At 42.9% G+C, this 22,912-nt stretch overlaps 1 protein-coding gene across 3 annotated transcripts in view; it reads left to right on the top strand.

Moving 5' to 3' along the window:
* The window catches only part of RPGRIP1L (RPGRIP1 like), a 386,112-nt gene that overhangs the window by 186,787 nt on the left and 176,413 nt on the right, over positions 1 to 22,912 (top strand). For all 3 annotated transcript variants that reach the window (XM_077458160.1, XM_077458169.1, XM_077458179.1), the window contains exon 9: positions 600 to 673. In XM_077458160.1, the coding sequence (XP_077314286.1) occupies positions 600 to 673 (74 nt within the window). The remainder of the gene's footprint in view (positions 1 to 599; positions 674 to 22,912) is intronic.

The following is a 22,912-nucleotide window of genomic DNA, read 5'->3' on the forward strand; positions in this document are numbered from 1 at the left end:
ACAGAGTTAATAAAGAATGAGTTAACTCTTAATATCATTCTATAAAGCCATATATATATATATAAAGCCTCAACTCCTTAAAGAAGGAGCTAACTCAGACACAGCCAGCCCTATACCCCTTCTCTCCTTATTGGCTGAATGACTGATTGACAGCAGCGGGAGCCAATGGAGCCATGCTGCTGTCTTAGCCAATGAGGAGGGGTGTCCTGGGTAGCTGAGACACTCCTGTAGCATCACTGGATCCAGAGAGACCTCACTTAAGTATTAGGGGGGCTGAGGGAGGCTGCTGCGCACAGAAGGTTCTTCATCTTAATGTATAGAATGCATTAAGATAAAAAACCTTCTGCCTTTACAACCAGTTCCTCGACATAAGTTTTGAAAAACTCTACTGGCAGCCTGCTTGGCTTCGATGCCCGTTCAGTATATTTAACATGCCAAAGATGTTGATTTTTCCCGAGAGACTTATTTTTTTTTATTTTTTTTTTTTATTAATATTATTATCATCAAGTTGATGTCACCATATGGACCGTGTTTCTCCTGAATAAACTGTATTCTGTTTAGGTCTTTCGTTTTCCTAATGTGTTTTTTCCCCCATCTAGTTACTGGGTCGTATCAGTGATTTGGAAAAAGAGCGTGATCTGTTGAAGGAAAATTCCGACAAATTGTACAGCAGGTATGAAAGTTCATTTATGTGAATGGCTAATATTTACTATACTCAGTGTGCAATTGGCTATATATAGTCCTAAGCAAAGACCGCAATCGCTGGGCTGTTATTTTATCTCTGCAGACAGTCCCTGGCTGTCTACTGTATACTTAATCACAATTAGTGCTGTTTTCCTGAAATGTCTGATCACCAAATATTTTAAGAGCTAACACCTTCTTTATTAACTCCTAACCAGTAAGATTAAGAACAGTAAATTGTATTAAATCAATATTTTCTGGTGCTTTAAATCATTTTAAGAATTACATTTTCTGTTGCTCTAATTCCATCTTGACTCCGTTCCCTCATTGTAGTACAACTGTTTTGTAATTGGTAAAAAAAAAAAAAAGTTACATTTCAAAACTTCAAAGGGAAGCTACTGTATATGTTCCCTTTTTCAATTGGACTATGCCCATCCTGGCCTTTTTTATTGACTGTCAAAAAAAATTAATTGTATAGCATTTAAAACCCTGCATTTGCCTAACTTGGTGTGGGATTTCTTTGAATTTCTCAAAAACTCAGAAAGGACAATATTTCTAGCATAGCTAACAAAATAATTCTATAAACCCATATATACAGTATTTTCATATATGTTGATATGTTAATATAGTAAACTGATGAAAGTTAAGCCATGCTGCTGCATAAGACATGCTTATTTGTATTCTTATTACTGTGAACTAAGTGGTTATGAATTCCCCTCTTCTAAACCCCTTACTCGCTCTCTAAGGCTAGGTTCACACCATAGAGATGCGGGAACGCCGCGAATCCGCGGCGTTTTCCCGCATCATCATGCCTCCCGCCGGCAGTTCACACTGCCCTATGCGGACTGCTGGGAGTGTCAATGAAATCTTAATGACACCCCCAGACCAGTCCGCATATCGCAGTGCGATCTGCAAACTCGGACAGGAATCGGATCGCATGGTGTGAACACCCATGCGATCCGATTCTGCTGCGGACCAAAAAAAGGGTCCTGTGCGAGTTTGCGGCGGGTGCGATGCGAATTCAGCCATACTATCTGTATACTATCTGTATGGCTGAACTCGCATCGCACAGACAGATCGGATGTGATTTGCACTGCACTGCAGTGCGGTGCGAATCACATCCGGATCTCTCACCCGCAGCGGTGTGAACCAGACCTAAATGCTGTATGAATGAAACAAATTGGAAGTCCCAAAAAAGTTTAAAAAAAAATAGTTCCTGGGGGATATCCTTTGATTTCACTGGCCTACACTGCATCAAATATTAAAGATGGTCTCTAGGTAACTAGTGTGATAAAGGATAAGAAACATTTGTAACAATGATCATTTTTCTCATCACTGCTGACCAGTATTTGAAATTGTTTGTGCGCACAATTGCGACAATATGTTAAATGACAATACAGCTTGCAAAGAGCAGATTTGACAGTAGGCAGTCAGCAGTGATATCTGTTAGGCCAAGTTATATTCTGCTGTGGCCATAAACGTCTGGAAATGCGAGAGCATAGTAGGAAGAGCTTTTTATGAGTAGCGGCAACATACTGGAGAAAATAAGTAAATCAATTCTTAGAAAACAATATAAATAGAAAATTACTGTGCTGCGCTATTCTAATATTAGTTCCAACAAATACTTTTAAAGTGCCAACTATGCAATAACAAGAAAAATAATAATAATAAAACCTTGTGATAAACTGACAAAAATGATAATATGTTCCAAAACTGTATATAGAATGTTATGACTGCTGTGATGATAAATTCTGTGTTAAGTGTCACATTCCACAGACAAAATAAAAATAATAAACAAACTTATAAAAATTATATATGTATGGTGCCACAAATGTGAATCATAAAGTGTTATCATCCATATAATAGTGACATTCTATTCATATGCAGATCAGTCCAACATAATCGGTATATAGGGGGGGATCCCCCTGAGGAAGATTCAAATTTCCCTTGTATTGTCACATGTAGGGGAGGGGACAGGACGGTGTAGGAAGCAGCTGGTTTGTTTCACAGAGAACAGACATACGACCTCAACCAAAACCTTGCATTTTTAGGCACATTACAGATTGGTGTACTTAATGCACCTAACCCATGTGAGTACCCTGTACTGGGGCTTTTTTGTTTGTACAATAAAATTGTGTTAAATATAATCACGCTATGGAGTCTCTTTCTACTGTTTATATATGAGGATACAGTGTCAGTGAGCAGTTTAGATCCATACAGCTAACTTAGAACCCCTGAGGTGATTCACATGCGTGTTTGACCAAACTTAATTGCGAGGTCACCTGCCCTAAGGTGAGCGGCCATTGCCTGAGGGTGGAGAGCACCTGAGTGTGGACACCGCAACATGTTATTTTCAAGTTTTTATGAAATCACCATTATACCTTTAACCACTTTCAGACCGGACCAATTTGCTCGCTTAAGACCAGACCACTTTGTTGCGATTCGGCACTGCGTCGCTTTAACTGACAATTGCGCGGTCGTGCGACGTGACTCCCAAACAAAATTGATGTCCTTTTTTTCTCACAAATAGAGATTTCTTTTGGTGGTATTTGATCACCCCTGCATTTTTTATTTTTTGCGCTATAAAAAAATAGAGCGACAATTTTGAAAAAAACTCATTATTTTTTTACTTTTTGTTATAATAAATATCACCCAAAAATATATTAAAAAAACATTTTTTTCCCTCAGTTTAGGCCGATACGTATTCTTCTACATATTTTGGGGAAATAAAAACACAATAAGTGATTATTGATTGGTTTGTGCAAAAGTTATAGCGTTTACAAAATAGGGGATAGTTTTATGGCATTTTTATTATTTTTTTTCTACAAGTAATGGGGGCGATCAGCGATTTTTATTGTGACTACAACATTATGGCGGACACATCGGACATTTTTGACACACTTTTGGGACCATTGTCATTTATACAGCAATCAGTGCTATACAAATGCACTGATTCCTGTGTAAATGACACTGGTAGGGAAGGGGTTAACCAGGGGGTGGCAGTGTAGAGGTTAAGTGTTCCTAGGGGCGTGATACTAACTGTGGGGGGCTGGGCTTTGTGTTAGTGAACCCTGATCTCTGCTCCAATTGCATCTCCCCGTTCAGCCTCCCTGTGAGACAATAACGGGTATCCCCGCGGCAATCGAGTATGATTAGAATGTCCCTGTTATATGCAATATAACAATTTGATTCACGTTTGTGACACCATATATAGATTTTTTATACGTTTGTTTATTATTTTTATTTTGTCTTTGGAATGTGACACATAACATACAATTTATCATCACAGCAATCATAAAATCCTATATATAGTTTTGGAATATATTATAATTTTTGTCAGTTTGTCACAAGTTTTTATTATTATTATTATTATTATTGCATAGTTGGCACTATAAAAGTATTTGTTGTAACTAACATTAGGAGATAGCACAGCATAGTAACTTTCTATTTATATTGTTTTCACAGGATTTTATGGGACTTGATCAGTGCTAGCAGCTGTCGATCATTATCAGTCGTCCATTACATTTTGTTTTCTATATATTTTGTCACTTTTAAAACAGGTAGCTAAGAAAGCTAAGATGAAGGAGATTACTGTCTATAGATCTCAATTCGAATAGCAGTTATCCTTAAAATGCTGGATTCCTTTTCTAGATCATTCTTGTGGCTGGTTTTAATCAAGTATCATTCATTAAGGCAGTGCCCTATTGCTGTTGAATTCTGGTGATTCTGATATTGTGAAACAATCATTCATATCGTTCCCTGTAAACATTACAAACTAGGACTCTGTGTCTAAATGAATACACAGAGCTCTGAATTGGCTTGAGTGCCCCCTGTAGCAGGCTGCTGGCTGAGGGGCACTCAAAGGAGGGGGGGGGGGCTAGGAGCAGCAAAGAGGGACCCAAGAAGAGGAGGATCTGGACTGCTATGTTCAAAACCAACTGCACAGAGGAGATAAGTATAACATGTTTGTTATTTAAAAAAACAAAACAAAAAAAAGAGCCTTTAAAATCACTTTAAGATGTCTGACGCAGATGGGATAACTTCTGGTTACATAGTTACATATTTACATTGGTTGAATAAAGACACCAGTCCATCCAGTTCAACCTGAGTGTCTACAATTGTCCCTATCCCTGTACATTGCACACTCACATCGGTCCCTACCCTCAAGGAGCCCACAATCCAAGTTCCCCATTCATATACTAGGGCCAATTTTGGACAGAAGCCAATTAACCTACCTGCGTGTCTTTGGATTGTGGGGGGAAACCGAAGTACCCGGAGGAAACCCATGCAGGCACAGAGAGAACATGCAAACTCCAGGCAGGTAATGTCCTGGTTGGGATTCGAACCAGCGCCCCTTCTTACTGCTAGGTGAGAGTGTTAACCACTACACCGCTGTGTCGCCCTGGTTAAAATTGATGTCCTCTTTAAAATGTGTTGCTATTTCTCCTTTGACTTTTACTAAGCATTATAAACACAAATTTGAGTACCCTTTGGCCCAGCACTGGTTTTTGGTTGATGCTGGGTGGCAATTGAAGATCCTGATGCACATTTTACTTGTCTGTGGTTATGTCAGTGACTGGAATTAGGATTGCTATGTATTATACATACTATTTCCTACTGCAGCCCCACAAAGTAAGCAACCTATGCCAACTTTTTTTTTTCTTTTTTTTTTTAACTCCACATAGTTGGGAATCTAAATCAAGTCCATTCCCATGATCATCCCACAAAGTCTTTCATCTTTGTCTAACCGCAGGCTGTGTAAGGCGCCTTTGGTTTTAAGAAGCAGCAGAACAGAATATGTTTGCCTAATTCCTGAAACATTAGGGCAAGTGATCTGTGTGTCACTACCATCTAACATATGAACTCTTAACCATCAGAAGTTGTTTGCAAGTAAATTTTTTTCTTTTTAGCAAAATAAATAAATTTGAGGTATGAAACTTTTACAAGATGGTTGCCGTAGGAAACAAACTATGCGGGACATTCAGCACAAGTTGCTCCAGGAGTTGACATCTGCTCATGGCTGAAATCTTGTTTAGAAACATAGGGTAAAAAACAAAGAAACAAAAGCATGTTAGATTAATGAGTTTTTGAACTATAACACAAACGACATACTTAGGTATGTGCCTTCATGAAGTAATCCATGTAAAAAAATAAAAATGTGAGGTGTAATCATTCTTTTCGTTAGAGGTATTAAACCCAAAAGCAAGAATGTATTATGTTACAGCTTACCAATTAAAGAGTTTGTTAACCGAAAAAACAAAAACCAGATCCTGTTCCCTTAAAGCACGTTATACAGCACAGTGCTTGTGCTGTGTAATTTGGCCCCCTGTAACACCTAAAAAAACCTGGCTGATCCTGCCTGGCTATGCCCTCTCCCCTGTAAGCTGACCATGGTGTATCATGGCTGCTGAGCCCTGACAACGTGGTCAGTTTATATGCCTCTGCCTTCCTCTGTCCTCTCCCCCCCCCCCGTTCTCCCTCCCTGTCTGTCTGTTCATGTCAATACCCACCCCCTCCATTCCTGCTGTTCTCATAAATAATATAAAATACTTCCATCTCCTCTGTGATATAACAATACGTGACCTGTGTCTGTGTTATGTAAAAAATGTGCTGTTCTGTACCTATAACAGCCGCTCCCAGCGATCACGTTACTCTATTGCTTTCTCTCTCTCCTCTCCTCCCTGGCTGACATCACACCCACTGAAGCTGTCAGCCAGGCAGAGGAGAGAGCCAATGAGTCATCTGATCGCTCGGAGCCGCTGTGTTAGAGGTACTTATAAGCATTTTTTTTTATATATAACGCAGGCACAGGGGCACTTATACATTATTGTTATATTACAGAGGGGATGGGAGCTTTTTATAGAAGTGTGTTAACAACCACTTTAAATGTAATGTCTGCTTTTGTTTTCTTTTTTAGTCTTTTTTGTCTTTTTTCACCTGGTAATCTTGCCAGCAAGTCTGCTATTTTTCAACTTACTGTAACAGACCAAGATGTCCAAACAAGGTAGCAGTTAAAGCTGAGTTCCACCCAAAAGTGGAACTTCCACTCATTTGTTTCCTCCCCCCTTCCAGTGCCACAATTGGCACCTTTCGAGGGGGAGGACAACAGGATACCTGTCTTTGTTCCCACTTCCGGGAGCCACAGCCACAGATATTGACCTCATGGCACGGCTCCCTCCTCTTCCCACTGTTACCGGGCCAGTAGGAGAGAGGAGCAGAGCCTTGCGCATGTGCAGTAGGGTTTTCAGCGTGAAGCCGTAAGGCTACACTGTCGGGTTCCCTTACCCGCAATGGCGGCAGTAGCACCCGACACCTGATGGAAACATCAGCTGCAATGCCAACATTGCTGGACTCCAGGACAGTTAAGTGTCCTATTAAAAGCCAGCAGCTGCAGTATGTGTAGCTGCTGGTTTAAAATTTTTGCAGCGGTGGACAGACCTCCGCTTTTAAAAGGTTGAGACAAACCATTTAACACTGGCATGGGTACTTACAATGATCATCTTTTATTCTTTATGTAAGCTTTGTCCGGACAAAAAAAAAAAAAACTGTAACTGCTTAACCACTTGCTTACTGGGCACCTAAACCCCCCTCCTGCCCAGACCAGCTGTCACGCTTTGAATGACAATTGAGTGGTCATACAACACTGTACCCAAATGAAAAATTTATCTTTTTTTACCCCTACAAATAGAGCATTATTTTGGTGGTATCTGATCACCTCTGGGGTTTTTTTGTTAAAAAAAAATAAAAATATATAATTTTTTTAAAAAACAAAATGCAAAACTGTTTTATATTTTGTTAAAATTTTTTGCAAACAGGTAATTTTTCTCCTTCATTGATGTACGCTGATGAGGCTGCACTGATGGGCACTGATAAGGCGGCACTGGTGGGCACTGAGGAGGTGGCAATGGTGGGCACTGACAGATGACACTGATCGGTGGCACTGATGAGCAGCACTGAAGGGCATTGATAGGTGACACTGATAGCTGCCAGTGATGGGCACTGATAGCTGGCAGCGATGGGCACTGATGGGGCAGTGATGAGCTCTGATCAGCAATGGTAGGTGACACTGATAGGCAGCACTGCTAGGTGGCACTGATGAGGCACTGATTGGCACCACTGATGGGCGTTGATAGGTGGCACCCTTGGGCATTGATAGGTGGCACTGATTGTTGGTACTGTTAGGCACTGGTGGATTTGTGGCACTGTGGGCACTGGCAGGTGGTACTGGTTGGCACAGATGAGGTGGCTTCACCAATTCCTTTTCAGGGCAGATGTCCCTTGCACAGAAGCTGGTGATCAGCCAATGTAAATGTTTGATGACTGGCCAAGCATACACTATGACCCACATGCTTTGGCCAATCACAGCGCCGTCAGCAAAGAGAGCCATAATTGGCCAAAGGCAGGGTGCCTTTGGCCAATTATGGCTCAGAGGGTTAAGTCCACACCCTACACTATATAAAGCTGCAGTATTGTGTTTCTGGCACTGACCGAGAGAGACCGCAGGCGGGCGATTCAGTTAGCTTCAGTGTATATAGTGTATATAGTGTATATATATATATATATATATACACATCCAGGCTTGTGTGTATATATAAATATATATATACTGTATCCAGTTGAGCTAGATCTGACTGCAGTCCGTTCCTGGTGTACTGTCTCTAATATACTTCAGGCAGGCAGGTGATTCAGTTAGCTGCAGTGTGTGTATATATATATATATATATATATATATACCGTCATGGCCGAAATTGTTGGCACCCCATACATTTTTCCAGAAAATCAAGTATTTCTCACAGAAAAGTATTGTAGTAACACATGTTTTGCTATACAGATGTTCATTCCCTTTGTGTGTATTGGAACAAAACAAAAAAAGGGAGGAAAAAAGCAAATTGGGCATAATGTCACACAAAACTCCAAAAATGGGTTGGTCAAAATTCTTGGCAACCTTAACTTAATATTTGGTTGCACACCCTTTGAAAAAAATAACTGAAATCAGTCGCTTCCTTTAACCATCAATAAGCTTCTTACACCTCACCTCTCACCCGGAATTTTGGACCACTCTTCCTTTGCAAACTGCTCCAGGTCTCTCTTATTGGAAGGGTGCCTTTTACCAACAGCAATTTTAAGATCCCTCCACAGGGGTTCAATGGGAATTAGATCTGGACTCATTGCTGGCCACTTTAGAACTCTTCAGTGCTTTATTGCCATCCATTTCTGGGTGCTTTTTGATGTATGTTTGGAGTCATTGTCCTGCTGGAAGACCCAAGATCTCAGATGCAAACCCAGCTTTCTGACACTGGGCTCTACAGTGTGACCCAAAATCATTAACACTATTTACCAAAAAGCTCTGTCTTGGTCTCATCTGTCCACAAGACATTTTCCCAGAAGGATTTTGGCTTACTCAACTACATTTTGGCAAACTGTAGTCTTGCTTTTTTATGTCTCTGTGTCAATAGTGGGGTCCTCCTGGGTCTCCTGCCATAGCGTTTAATTTCATTTAAATGTCGACAGATAGTTCTTGCTGACACTGATGCTTCCTGAGCCTGTAGGACAGCTTTGTGTCTACAGCCAACAGTGCTGGTCATGGACACAGTGCATCCTCAGCACATGACCGTGGGGCACGCTTGTCCTTTTTTCCTGCAGCTGGCCATGTTATTGAGCCACAACGTGCAGAAGAGTTGATGGAATGGATAACAAAGCCCTCCTTATCCTCCTCATCCTCTGCCACCCAAGCTCAGAGTAGTTTGCCTGCCAATGCAGCTGCCAAAGCAGCCTATCCCATTGGCTCAATGTAATCAGTCACTGCTTCCCTAGCTGCACCATCATGCATGGAGGAGTCCCCCTGAACTGTTCAACTACAGTGTCGGGTACATGCTGCAGGAGGATGCGCAGCATTTGGAAGACTCCAATGATGATACCCAGGTTGAGGAAGGCAGTAACGTGAGCCCAGAGAGAGGGGGTGACCAAGAAGGACAAGAAACTGGCAGTCATGTTCCTCCAGCTGCAACATACTGCCAGGTTTGCTCCAGTGATGAGGAGGGAGGGGATGATGAGGTCACTGACTCTACGTGGGTGCCCGATAGAAGAGAGGATGAGGAGGCACATCTTCAAGAGGCAGGATGCCCTCCAGGGGCCAGCTTAAGGTCAGCCACCCAACTCCATCACACTTCAGAGCTCCGCATGTGCAGGGCGCTGCTGACTCCCCATGTATTTTGAAAAGTTCTTTGGTGTGGGCCTTTTTTGATACGTGTGCAGCAGATCGCACCGTTGCTGTTTGCAACATATGTCTGAAGTGTATAAAGTGTGGCCAAAACAGCAGCCGCTTGGGCACCACATGCTTGACCAGACATATGTCGACCTCCCATGCAGTCCATTTGCAACAGTACTTAAAAGACCCATACAAAGAACAAGGCAGACCTCTCCTTGCTCCTGATCAGCTGGGATCTCCAACCCCACTATCTGCACTGAGAGGAATGCAGGTGTAGAATTAGGTGTGCCAAGTACTTGCGGGTAATCTGCTATCACTACACCAACATCCGATTGTAGCAGGCAAATTTCACTACACCAGTTGCTAAACCGTCAAAGGAAATTCGGTCCCAGCCATCCATATGCTCAGTGGCTGAATGCTAGCTTGGCTCAATTGCTAGAAATCCAACTGCTGCCTTTTCAGCTGGTAGACTCTGCCCTCTTTTGTGAATTTGTGGAATCTGCGGTACCTCAGTGGCAGGGTCCCAAACGCCATTTCTTTTCACGGAAGGCCATTCCAGCTCTCTACTGGCATGTGGAAGACAATGTCTTGGGCTCGTTGGACGGGGGGGTCAGCGGTAAGGTGCATATTACGGCTGACTCATGGTCCAGCAGGCATGGACAGGGATGTTGCCTTTCTTTCACGGCTCACTGGGTAACTCTGCCGACAGCTGGAAAGGATGCAGGACAGGGTGCAGTATTGTTGGAGCTTGTTCTGCCACCACATGTCCAAAATGCTAGTAGTAGTGATTCTGCTACACCTCTCTCAGATTTGTCCTCAGAACCAAAGATGCTCCAAAGGCGTTCAAGGGGCTACGCAAGCACGCAGGCAAAAAAATGCCATGCGGTGCTTGAGTTGGTCTGATTAGGGGACAGGAGCCACACTGGGGCAGAGATTCTGTCAGGGGCAGACTCAGGGGTGGTTGACGCCACTCCAGCTTCAGCCAGGAATGGTGGTTTGTGACAATGGCACCAACCTCCTCTCCGCCCTCCGATGGACAACTGACCCATGTGCCCTGTTTGGCTCACGTCCTTAATTTGGTGGTGCAGCGGTTCTTGTGCAGGTACCTTGGCTTACAGGATTTCCTGAGGCAGGCCAGGAAAGTCTGTGGGCATTTCAGCCGGTCATATAATGCCAGTACTCAGCTGACTGACCTTCAAAAGGAATGAAACCTGCCAAAGAACTGTCTCACTTGTGACATGCCCACCAGGTGGAACTCAACGTTGGCAATGCTGCAGCAGCTTCACAAGCAGCAGAGGGCCATCAATGTGTACCTGTGTGGGTATGGCACCAGGACAGGGTCAGGGGAACTTGGCTTTTTTTGCCACGCCAGTGGCTGCTGATCAAGGATGCATGAACTGTCCTGTCACCATTTGAGGATGTCACAAGGATGGGGAGCAGTGACAGTGCATGCAACAGTGATACCGTCCTTCTTGTCTTCCTGATGGAGCACATGCTTTGTGGAATAATGGACAGGGCACTTGAGGCAGAACAGAAGGAGGAAGGGGAGGACTTCCTTACCTCTCAAGGCCCCCTTCATCCAGACAGTATTCCTGCGGCCCCGTGGATCACAGAGGAGGATGAGGGTGGTGTCGGCATGGAGGTGGAGCCTAGCAAATGGCAGCAGTCTTCAAGGGATCATTTTCAGTCCCCAGAAACCCATGGATTGGACGTGGCTGGGAGGAGGTGGCTGTGAATCATGTCCTCCTTAGTGACCCAGAGGTCTCCGGATCGAATACCTCAGCAAAACTTCGCTGCATGGCCTCCTTGATCCTGCAAAGCCTGCAAAAGGACTCTTGGATTTGTGGTATCAAGGAGAGGGGTCATTACTGGCTTGCAACCCTTCTTGATCCACGTTACAAGGGTAAGGTTACGGAACTTATCCAGCCTTCTCAGAGGGAGCAGAGGATGAAACATCTTCGGGAGGCAGAAAGGTTTGTGCAATTTGTTTCCACAGCCTGGGAGGTTACAATTTCCTGGTCCTCCTGGACAACGTGTTGCTGAGGCTTCTGTCAGTCACAGAAGGAGCGGTGGAGAATGTGGCCGTCTGACCGATGCATTCAGGCAATTCTTTAGTACGCAGCCCCAAGGTCTGATCAGTTCCAGCAACCATTGCCAGTGTCTGATTTACATGGTGGAGGATTACCTAGGGTCAAGATCAGACTTGGAGACCTTTCCAACTGAAAATCCACTGGGTTACTGGGTCTTGAGGATGGATCACTGGCCAGAGCTTGCCCAATATGCAGTTGAGCTACTGGCCTGTCCTGCATCCAGCGTTCTTTCTGAACGCACATTCAGTGCTGCTGGAGGTGGAAGCTTTGTAACTGATCACAGAGTGCGTCTGTCCACAGACTCAGTTGATCGGCTCACCCTCATAAAAATTAATCGTCTTGGATCACCAGCTACCAAGCTTCTGATGCTGATGTAACCAATTAATTTTTCTATGAATGTAAGATCCTTTGAAGACTGCCTATGCTGAGTGACTATCCTGTTATGCTGAGTGAGTATCCTATTCTTCCTCAATGTTCATGTTGATAGCTTCTAAGAACATTTTTGTTTCAGGGCACCATCACCAGTGCCTAAGGCCCAATTTTTCTGCCCCTGTTTAACAAGGGCATGTAATTACAATATTTTCTCTAATATTTCACAGCAGGGACCATTCCTGCTCTCAGCAAGAGTATCTGCGAGGCTTTACAGTGTTGTGCCACCACCACCACAGGCCCAATTTTTCTGCCCCTGTTTAACAGGGGCATGTAATTACAATATTTGCTCTAATATTTCACAGCAGGGCCCATTCCTGCACTCAACAACAGAATTTGTGAGGGGTTACAGTGTTGTGGCACCACTGCCTAAGACCTAATTTTTCTGCCCCTGTTTAACAGGGGCGTGTAATTAAAATTTTTGATCTAATATTTCATAGCAGGGCCTGATCCTGCGCCCACCAAGAGTAACTGTGAGGGCTTATAGCGTAGTGGCCACACCACCACCAAAGGCCCAATTTTTCTGCCCCTGTTCAAAAGGGGCATGTAATTACAATTCTTGATATAATATTTCACAGCAGGGCCCGTTCTAGCGCCCTCCAAGTGTAACTTTCAAACATCCGACTTACAAACAACCCCTACTTACACACGGAGGGAGACAACAGAAAATGAGAGGAAATCTACACCTAGGAAGGGACAAAGTCTGATCAGATCATGTTGTCGGAAAATTTTATAGCCCAGCTCTATAACTTTGTCGGTCGGATATTCTGACAGAAACAGTCCGATGGAGCCCAGACACGGTCGGATTACAATGCGGTCCGAACGGACATTTGCCATCGGAATGTCCGACCGTGTGTACAAGGGCTAAGAGTTCATGTGGGAAAACAGTGTCTCCACTGATGCTTTATCACCAATCCTTGTTTCCCCAATAACCCTAAATTTTTAAAATCCATTTGTCATTGGGACAGAAAGTGTGGTAAGATCTCCTGAACATGAAAATGTACCTGTTCCAAATTACAAACAGATTCAACTTAAGAACAAACCTACAGTCCCTGTCTTGTTTGTACCACCTTTATAATGCTGTTCAGAGTATATAGGGCCTGGGGGTCCCATGCCTTTTCTTTTTTTTTATTTGGGTGCGGGATTCCCCTCAATATCCATACAAGACCCAAAGGGCCTGATAATGGGCTGGGGGGGGGGGGTACCCATGCCGTTTTTTTTCAATAATTTTCATCCATATTGCCGGGACCTGACATTACATTACAGCCACAAGCCATTTTAAATTACTTTTATTCCTTTAGAAATGTAATTTTGTACAGGGACTGTTCTAAACACGGGAAACATGCGCCACTTCACAGGCATACTATAGTCACCCCCCAGGGACGATATTTAAAGGAATATTTCACTTTTATTTTTTCACTTTAAGCATTATTAAAATCACTGCTCCCAAAAAAATTGCAGTTTTAAAACATTTTTTCCATTTATACATGTCCCCTGGGGCAGGGGCTGGGGCTTTTTAGGACAATAATTTGCATATTTGCCTTTTGATTTTTCACGTTTGGGTCCCATAGGCTTTAATGGTGTTCGAATGTTCGTGTAAACTTTCGGTCCGTTCACATCTTCTTCTGAGAACCGAACCGGGGGGGGGGTTTTGGCTCATCCTTATGTGCGGCATATGGTCTGAGCACTGACAGGCTTACCCCCACCCCTTCAACCTCTGCAGAAATGCTGGCAGCGCTCATACGTCTATTTCCCAAAGACAACCTCTGGATATGACGCTGACAACGTGCACTCAACTTCTTTAGTCAACCATGGCGAGGCCTGTTCTGAGTGAAACCTGTCCTGTTAAACCACTGTATGGTCTTGGCCACCGTGCTGCAGCTCAGTTTCAGGGTCTTGGCAATTTTCTTATAGCCTAGGCCATCTTTATGTGGAGTAATAATTCTTTTTTCAGATCCTCAGAGAGTTCTTTGCCATGAGGTGCCATATTGAACTTCCAGTGACAAGTATGACAGAGTGAGAGCAAACATCCAACCCCAGTGGATCACTGGCTGGGCACTGGTTTTGACATTCCTTGGTGATGTTTAGAGGACAATATTCAACCAATTTTTGATCTTGGTTATTATTTCTAGATGTACTCAATGCTTAAAAGAAGGCAAGCTTCTCTCTTTAATGTTTATGCACCCCTGAAGAAGAAAATCTCAAACCGCGTTGGTTGTTCTCCATCTTCACCCTCTGTTTAGTGATTTCCTTTTTGAGTACACTGTATATAAAAAAAACATCTAACCCATGTTTAAAATGTATTGTTATTTTGTAATTTTTTGTAATAATAAAGAATTTGTAAATGTTTAAAATCCTTTCAAAGATGCTTTCTACTCACTCAAAAATTACCCATTTCTGCTAAAGTCCTATTATGAGGGTTGTTTCCATATATGTATCTTAGGGATGTTTGCATACTATTAGCTGCTATCTCCATTTTGAATAGTCTGCTTACATTTCAGAATAGCAGTCTATGTGGTCTTGTTTTTTTTAGGCTTAATGACTTACCGTATTTAGTCACTGATAAAACTGGGTCTGACTATTTAGAAAAATATATATATATTATTGGTATGCAGATTTTAGGGTTCATTTCTACCGTGTTGTTTTCTGTGGTTTAAAATTAAAGCAGATCTGCACAGAAACAGCAAAAGAAAGTGTGAAAAGGCATACTCCTTTTTTCACTGGCCAGCATATACAAGTCTTTAAAAAGCTCTGTGCACCACATAGGACACAGCAACAGTGATTGACACTGCCTGAAGCTCAGAGGTGTGTTAAAGACAGCCAGTATATCTTATTGGAGACTGGGCATCTTTAAGCAGTAAGTCCTTCAATGAAAACTATGCCCTGTACACACGGTCGGACTCTCCGATGGGAAATGTGCGATCAGATCGTGTTGTTGGAAAATCCAATCGCGTGTGGGCTCCATCGGACTTTTTCCATGGGAATTTCCGACACACAAAGTTTGAGAGCTGGATCTAAAATTTTCCGACCACAAAATCCGATCGTTTAAATTCCGATTTGTCTAGACAATTCTGACGGACAAAGTACCACGCATGCTCAGAATAAATTACAAAATGAACGCTATTGGCTACTGCCCTCTATATAGTCCCGTCGTACGTGGTTTACGTCACCTCGTTTGAACGATCAGATTTTCTGACAACTTTGTGCGACCGTGTGTATGCAAGTCAAGTTTGGGCCAAAATCCGTCAGAAAAAATCCGAAGGTTTTTGTCGTCGGAATGTCCGACCGTGTGTACAGGGTATTAAAGAGGAAGTAAACCCTTACAAACGACTTTGACCTACAGGTAAGCCTAGATTAAGGCTTACATGTAGGTCCAAGAAATATCTCCTAAACCTATATGGTTTAGGAGATATTTGCCCGAAAACGGGCACTGCTGTCTACGGCGCATGCGCCGTAGACAGCGGCGCGCAGGCACACTAAACGCGGCAGTTCCAAGAATGGAGCTGCCGCATTTGTCGACTCCCGTGCGCATGCGCGGGAGTGACGTCATCGCGGCTTTGCCGAATGACAGCGGCGGAGCTGCGAGACGCCACTCCCGTGCGCATGCGCGGGAGTGACGTCATCGCGGCTTCTCCGCTGTCATTCGGCGGAGCTGCGAGACGCCACAAGCAAGATGGATGCGGCGGACTACAGGGGACAGCGGCGACTTCGCTGGCTCCTGTGTCAGGTAAGTGACACATAATGGGCTACTATGCGATGCATAGTAGTCAATTATGCTTTACCATTGCAGGGAAAAAAAGAGGAAGTAAACTCATCAGGGTTTACTTCCTCTTTAAGGCAGAGGCGGAGAAAACTGAAGAGTGGCACAGTTTCCACCAAGCACCAGAGGCAGGAGCACATGGGATAGAAACAGTTTAGGCTTCAAACTCTGCTCTTTCTTAACTCCAACGTTTAACAGTTCACCTAACCCTTATACATAATCCAATTTTTATTCTAACCTTAAAATATAATCATAGCTTTCCTATAAAAATAAAAATAAAAAATCCAGCCCATTACACTCCTGTAATCTCTACTTCCATTTAAGTATATAGGAATTTGTGCAGGCACCAGCCACACTGGGAGAAATCTCTGCACTGATTATGTAAACATCCCACTATCATGGTGAAAGGTGCAGCTATCCTTAAAAACTCCAGGTTTTCCTTCACTGTCCCTTTGCTCTTGGACAGAAAATACAGGGATGGTTGGCAATAGGACAGGAAGACACAGAGCACAGTTAAACATTTTCAGAAGTTATGAGCTTCAGTCCATTAAGGATGTGCCGCTGTGTTTTTGACTGTGTTTTTTCATCACTTCCTGCCCCAATGTTAGGCAGCATGCATTTCTAAAATAACTAAAACAATTGTAGGTGTGAATGAGCCATAACAGTGAATTTAACCTCAACTCTAACTCCCTCCTAACCTGAACATTTATAGTCCAATGCTAACTTAAGGCTAACTCCAGCTTTAGCAACATGTAACATGTAACATGTTGCTAAGCAACCCCTGCCCCCAGTGAGGGTACACAGGGTTCTTCTCCCTTGCAGCTGCTGCAACTTTTGAAATTAGTGAGGCTCCGCCCACACAGCCCCATCATTTATTCACAAAAATCTGTGAATGAATGAACTACAAGTCCTGTAAACCACCACAGCAGATGGATTTTTAGTTCTCAATGGATCCTGAGTGTGGTAAGCAGCACACTCATTGTCCATGAATACTTCCTCCAGCTCTCCAAAGCACATACAGAGGTATGGGCACAATGCTGGGGGAAGAGTTTGCAGGAACCTGACATTGTTTCTGCAATCTACTGATGGTGGGTACAGTACTATGCAGGGTCCTGTGGAAAAAACAAAAACAAATGCACTTTTTCTTTTTTCCTGCAAAAATGTGCACAATTGTTCATATACGTATGTAGTATATGTGTGCGTGTGTTATGTATATATATATATACTGTCTATATAATTTTTTTTCAGCAGCAGGGACTGGGAGACTGGTCAGGGTTGAGAGAAAGCTAAATGGTGCAAAGTACAGAGATATCCTCAATGAAAACCCAGCATTCAGGACCTCAGACTGGGCCAAAGGTTCACCTCCTAACATGACAACAATAGCCAAGGCAAAACACGAGTGGCTTAGAAATAACTCTGTAAATGTCCTAGCTTGGTCCAGCCAGAGCCCTGACTTGAACCCTATTAAACATCTATGGAGAGTCCTGAAAATGACTGTCCACCAAGGGTCCCAATCCAATTTGACTGGGCTTCAGAGGATTTGCAAAGTGGAAGGGTAGAACATCTCCTAATCCAGGTGTGCAAAGCTTGTAGTGTCGTACCAAAAAAAAAAAGACTTGAAGCGGTACTCTGTAAAGTACAGAGTAAAGGGTCTAAATACTTAAGTACATGTGGTATTTCAGTTTTGTTTTTTTATAAATTCACAGACATTTTTTTAAATTCTGTTTTCACTATGTCATTACTGAGGTACTGAATTTAGAATAATGAGAGAAAAATAAATTTAACCACCTTCAGACCGGACCATTTTGCTGGTAAATGACCAGAGGTCTTTTTACACTTTGGCACTGCGCTGCTTTAACTGGTAATTGCGCGGTCATGCAATGTTGTACCCAAACGAAATTTGCGTCCTTTTCTTCCCACAAATAGAGCTTTCTTTTGATGGTATTTGATTGCCTCTGCGATTTTTATTTTGTGCGATATAAACGTAAAAAGACCGCAAATTTTGAAAAAAAAAAGTATTTTCTACTTTTTGTTATTAGAAAAATCCAATAAACTCAATTTTAGTCATACATTTAGGCCAAAATGTATTCAGCCACATGTCTTTGGTAAAAAAAAAGTCAATAATTGTATATTTATTGGTTTGCGCAAAAGTTGTCACATCTACAAACTAAGGTACATTTTCTGGAATTCACGCAGCTTTTAGTTTATGACTGCCTATCTCATTTCTTGAGGTGGTAAAATGGCAGGGCAGTACAAAACCCCCCCAAATGACCCCATTTTGGAAAGTAGACACCCTAAGGAAATTGATAAGAGGCATGTTGAGCCCATTGAATATTTTATTTTTTTGCCGCAAGCGATTGAATAATGACAAAAAATTTTTTTTTTTTTTTTTTACACAAAGTTGTCACTAAATGATATATTGCTCACACATGCCATGGTTATATGTGGAATTGTACCCCAAAATACATTCTGCTGCTTCTCCTGAGTACGGGGATACCACATGTGGTCGACTTTTTGGAAGCCTAGCCGCGTACGGGGCCCCGAAAGCCAAGCACCGCCTTCAGGATTTCTAAGGGCATACATATGTCATTTTACTCCTCACTACCTATCACAGTTTTGAAGGCCATAAAATGCCAAGATGGCACAAAACCCCCACAAATGACCCCATTTTAGAAAGTAGACACCCCAAGCTATTTGCTGAGAGGCATGTTGAGTCCATGGAATATTTTATATTTTGCCACAAGTTGCGGGAAAATTACAAACTTTATAAATTTTTCACAAAGTTGTCACTAAATGATATATTGCTCACACATGCTATGGGCATATGTGAAATTACACCCCAAAATAAATTCTGCTGCTTCTCCTGAGTACGGGGATACCACATATGTGGGACTTTTTGGGAGCCTAGCCGCGTACGGGGCCCCGAAAACCAAGCACCGCCTTCAGGCTTTCTAAGGGCGTAAATTTTTCATTTCACGCCTCACTACCTATTACAGTTTTGAAGGCCATAAAATGCCAAGATGGCACAAACCCCCCCCAAATGACCCCATTTTAGAAAGTAGACACCCCAAGCTATTTGCTGAGAGGCATGTTGAGTCCATGGAATATTTTATATTTTGCCACAAGTTGCGGGAAAATTACAAACTTTTTTTTTTTTTTTCACAAAGTTGTCACTAAATGATATATTGCTCACACATGCCATGGGCATATGTGAAATGACACCCCAAAATAAATTCTGCTGCTTCTCCTGAGTACGGGGATACCACATGTGTGGGATTTTTTGGGAGCCTAGCTGCGTACGGGGCCCCGAAAGCCAAGAACCGCCTTCAGGCTTTCTAAGGGCGTAAATTTTTGATTTCACGCCTCACTACCTATTACAGTTTTGAAGGCCATAAAATGCCAAGATGGCACAAAACCCCCACAAATGACCCCATTTTAGAAAGTAGACACCCCAAGCTATTTGCTGAGAGGCATGTTGAGTCCATGGAATATTTTATATTTTGCCACAAGTTGCGGGAAAAGTACAAACTTTTATTTATTTATTTTTTTTTTTCACAAAGTTGTCACTAAATGATATATTGCTCACACATGCCAGGGGCATATGTGAAGTGACACCCCAAAATACATTCTGCTGCTTCTCCTGAGTACGGGGATACCACATGTGTGGGACTTTTTGGGAACCTAGTCGCGTACGGGGCCCCGAAAACCAAGAACCGCCTTCAGGATTTCTAAGGGTGTAAATATTTGATTTCACACCTCACTACCTATCACAGTTTTGAAGGCCATAAAATGCCAAAATAGCACAAAACCCCCCAAAATGACCCCATTTTGGAAAGTAGACACCACAAGCTATTTGCCGAGAGGCATGGTGAGTATTTTGCAGCTCTCATTTGTTTTTGAAAATGAAGAAAAAAAAAAATAATGTATATTTTTTTTCTTTTTTTCAATTTTCAAAACTTTGTGACAAAAATGAAGGTCTGCAAAATACTAACCATACCTCTCGGCAAATAGCTTGGGGTGTCTCCTTTCCAAAATGGGGTCACTTGGGGGGATTTTGTGCTATCTGGGCATTCCATGGCCTCCGAAACTGTGATAGGCAGTGAGGAATGAAATCAAAAATTTACACCCTTAGAAATCCTGAAGGTGGTGCTTGGATTTTGGGGTACCGTACGCGGTTAGGCTCCCAAAAGGTCTCACACTTGTGGTATCCCCGTACTCAGGAGAAGCAACAGAATGTATTTTGGGGTGTAATTTTACATATAACCATGGCATGTTTGAGCAATATATCATTTAATGACAACTTTGTGCAAAAAAAAAAAAAATAATAATGTATTTTTTCCACAACTTTTGTCAAAATATAAAATATTCCATGGACTCGACATGCCTCTCAGCAAATAGCTTGGGGTGTCTACTTTCTAAAATGGGGTCATTTGGGGAGGTTTTGAACTGTCCTGGCATTTTATGCACAACATTTAGAAGCTTATTGTAATTTTTTTTTCATGCAGCCTGTGGGCTGAACGAAAAAAAAATATTGATCGGTGGGTATGCCCACCATTAGATACCACCCTTCATCCACCCACTTTCTAATGGTGGGCATACATGCACCATTTATATATGCCGAAGCATGGGGGCATCCTCCCGCAAAAGGTAGGAGCAGATCGCTCCTCCACCCCTTATGCCCCCATGCTTCGGCATATATGCTCTTTTTTAACTGTGGTGGTGAAATCACCCCCGACAGTGCTGGAGTCGCGGCTTTATGTATCATGGGAGCAAACGCTGTTGCTGTCAAGATAAATAAATCTGTGCTGCAACTGAATGGCGTACCTGCTAAGCAAATGATGGTTAACAATAAAAGTAACATTACAGTATAACAGTAAGACGTACCATACCTGCAAAGCAAATACAAAAAAAATAGCAAAAAATAACACATTTAACACAATCTGTGCCTAAAATATATATATGCCGAAGCATGGGGGCATCCTCCCGCAAAAAAGTTATGCCACGTACATACATTCAAACTTTTCCACGGGCAAGCCCTCCGTCGGAATTTTGACTGTATGTACGTGGCATTAGGAGCAAAATCGCTCCTCCACCCCTTATGCCCCCATGCTTCGGCATATATGCTCTTTTTTAACTGTGGTGGGGAAATCACCTCCGACAGCGCTGGAGTCGTGGCTTTACGTATCGTGGGAGCAAACGCTGTTGCTGTCAAGATAAATAAATCCACGCTACAGCTGAATGGCGTACCTGAAAACAAAAAATGGTTAACAATAAAACATTGCAGAATAGAATACAGTACAAAGGAGCAGAACAATAGAGAGAGAATAGAGAGAGAGAGAGAGAGAACAATAAAACGACAACTATTTTTGGTTTTTTTATTTTATATTTTTTTTGGTTTTTTGGTTTTTTTACTTTTTTTTTTTAACACTTTTTTATGTAACTTTAACACTTCTGTTGTGTCGGTTTGGGTCTCTCAAAATGTGATGGCATCTTGGGAGACCCTGTGAACGTGTGCCTAGCCTGTGCAATGCTGTACCCTACGCTAATACTCAACTAGTTCATGGTAGCGTTCAAAACACTCACCCTGACAAAGACCAGGATTGCCAGGACAGCGGGGACAATAAGAACGGGTGTCACGCATAAAATCCGCGCTTTCTGCAGACACGACATTTTCTTTGGGGGGCTCGTTGGGTAGGGGTACTCGGGAGGACATAAGAATAATGCCTCTCATGCAGCCGGCTTACTGCATCTGGTAGGGGAAGGTGAGGTGGAGCACCGCCTGGATACAGAAGGGCTCTGACGATATCCTCCTGGAATTTGAGGAAGGATCCAGTCCGTCCTGAAGCTTTGTGTAGTACATAAGCATTCAGTATAGCCAATTGGAATAAATAAACAGACACTTTTTTGTACCAGCGTCTGGACTTACGGGCAACTAGATACGGCGCCAACAACTGGTCATTGAGGTCCACCCCTCCCATGTTAAGGTTATATTTGTGGACACAGAGGGGTTTCTCCACAATACCAGTCGCCGTAGGACTTTGGACCGTCGTGTCTGCATGAAGGGAGGTAAGAACGAAAACATTCTTATTATCCCTCCACTTCATAGCGAGCAAATTATTACTGCGCAAGCAGGCTCTCTCCCCCAGCCTAAGACGGGACTCTACAAGCCGCTGGGGAAAGCCCCGGCGATTAGGTCGCACGGTGCCAAATGCTCCAATCTGCTGATCAAACAAGTGACTAAACAGTGGCACGCTTGTGTAATAATTGTCCACGTACAAGTGGTACCCCTTTCCGAATAAGGGTGACACCATGTCCCACACTATCTTGCCAGCGCTTCCTATGTAGTCAGGGCAGTTCTCCGGCTCTACGTGACTATCTTTACCCTCATAAACCATGAAACTACGTGTATAGCCTGTGGCCCTGTCACAGAGCTTATACATCTTGACCCCGTATCTGGAACGCTTGTTGGGGACGTATTGTTTGAATGACAAGCGACCAGAAAACTTAATCAGGGACTCATCAACACAGACAACTTGATCGGGAGTAAACAAGTCTGCAAAACGTTGGTTGAAGTGGTTTATGAGGGGCCGAATTTTGTAGAGCCGATCGTATTCAGGGTCTCCACGAGGACGACAGAGTTCATTGTCGCTGAGGTGCATGAACCGCAAAATCTGCTCGTATTGTGCCCTGAACATGGAAGCAGAGAACACGCGCATATGGTGAATTGGGTCAGTGGACCAATAT

This window comes from Lithobates pipiens, unplaced genomic scaffold, assembly GCF_037356315.1.
Source record: "Lithobates pipiens isolate NorthernLeopardFrog02 unplaced genomic scaffold, aLitPip1_a1.2 Scaffold_10, whole genome shotgun sequence".
NCBI lineage: Eukaryota > Metazoa > Chordata > Amphibia > Anura > Ranidae > Lithobates > Lithobates pipiens.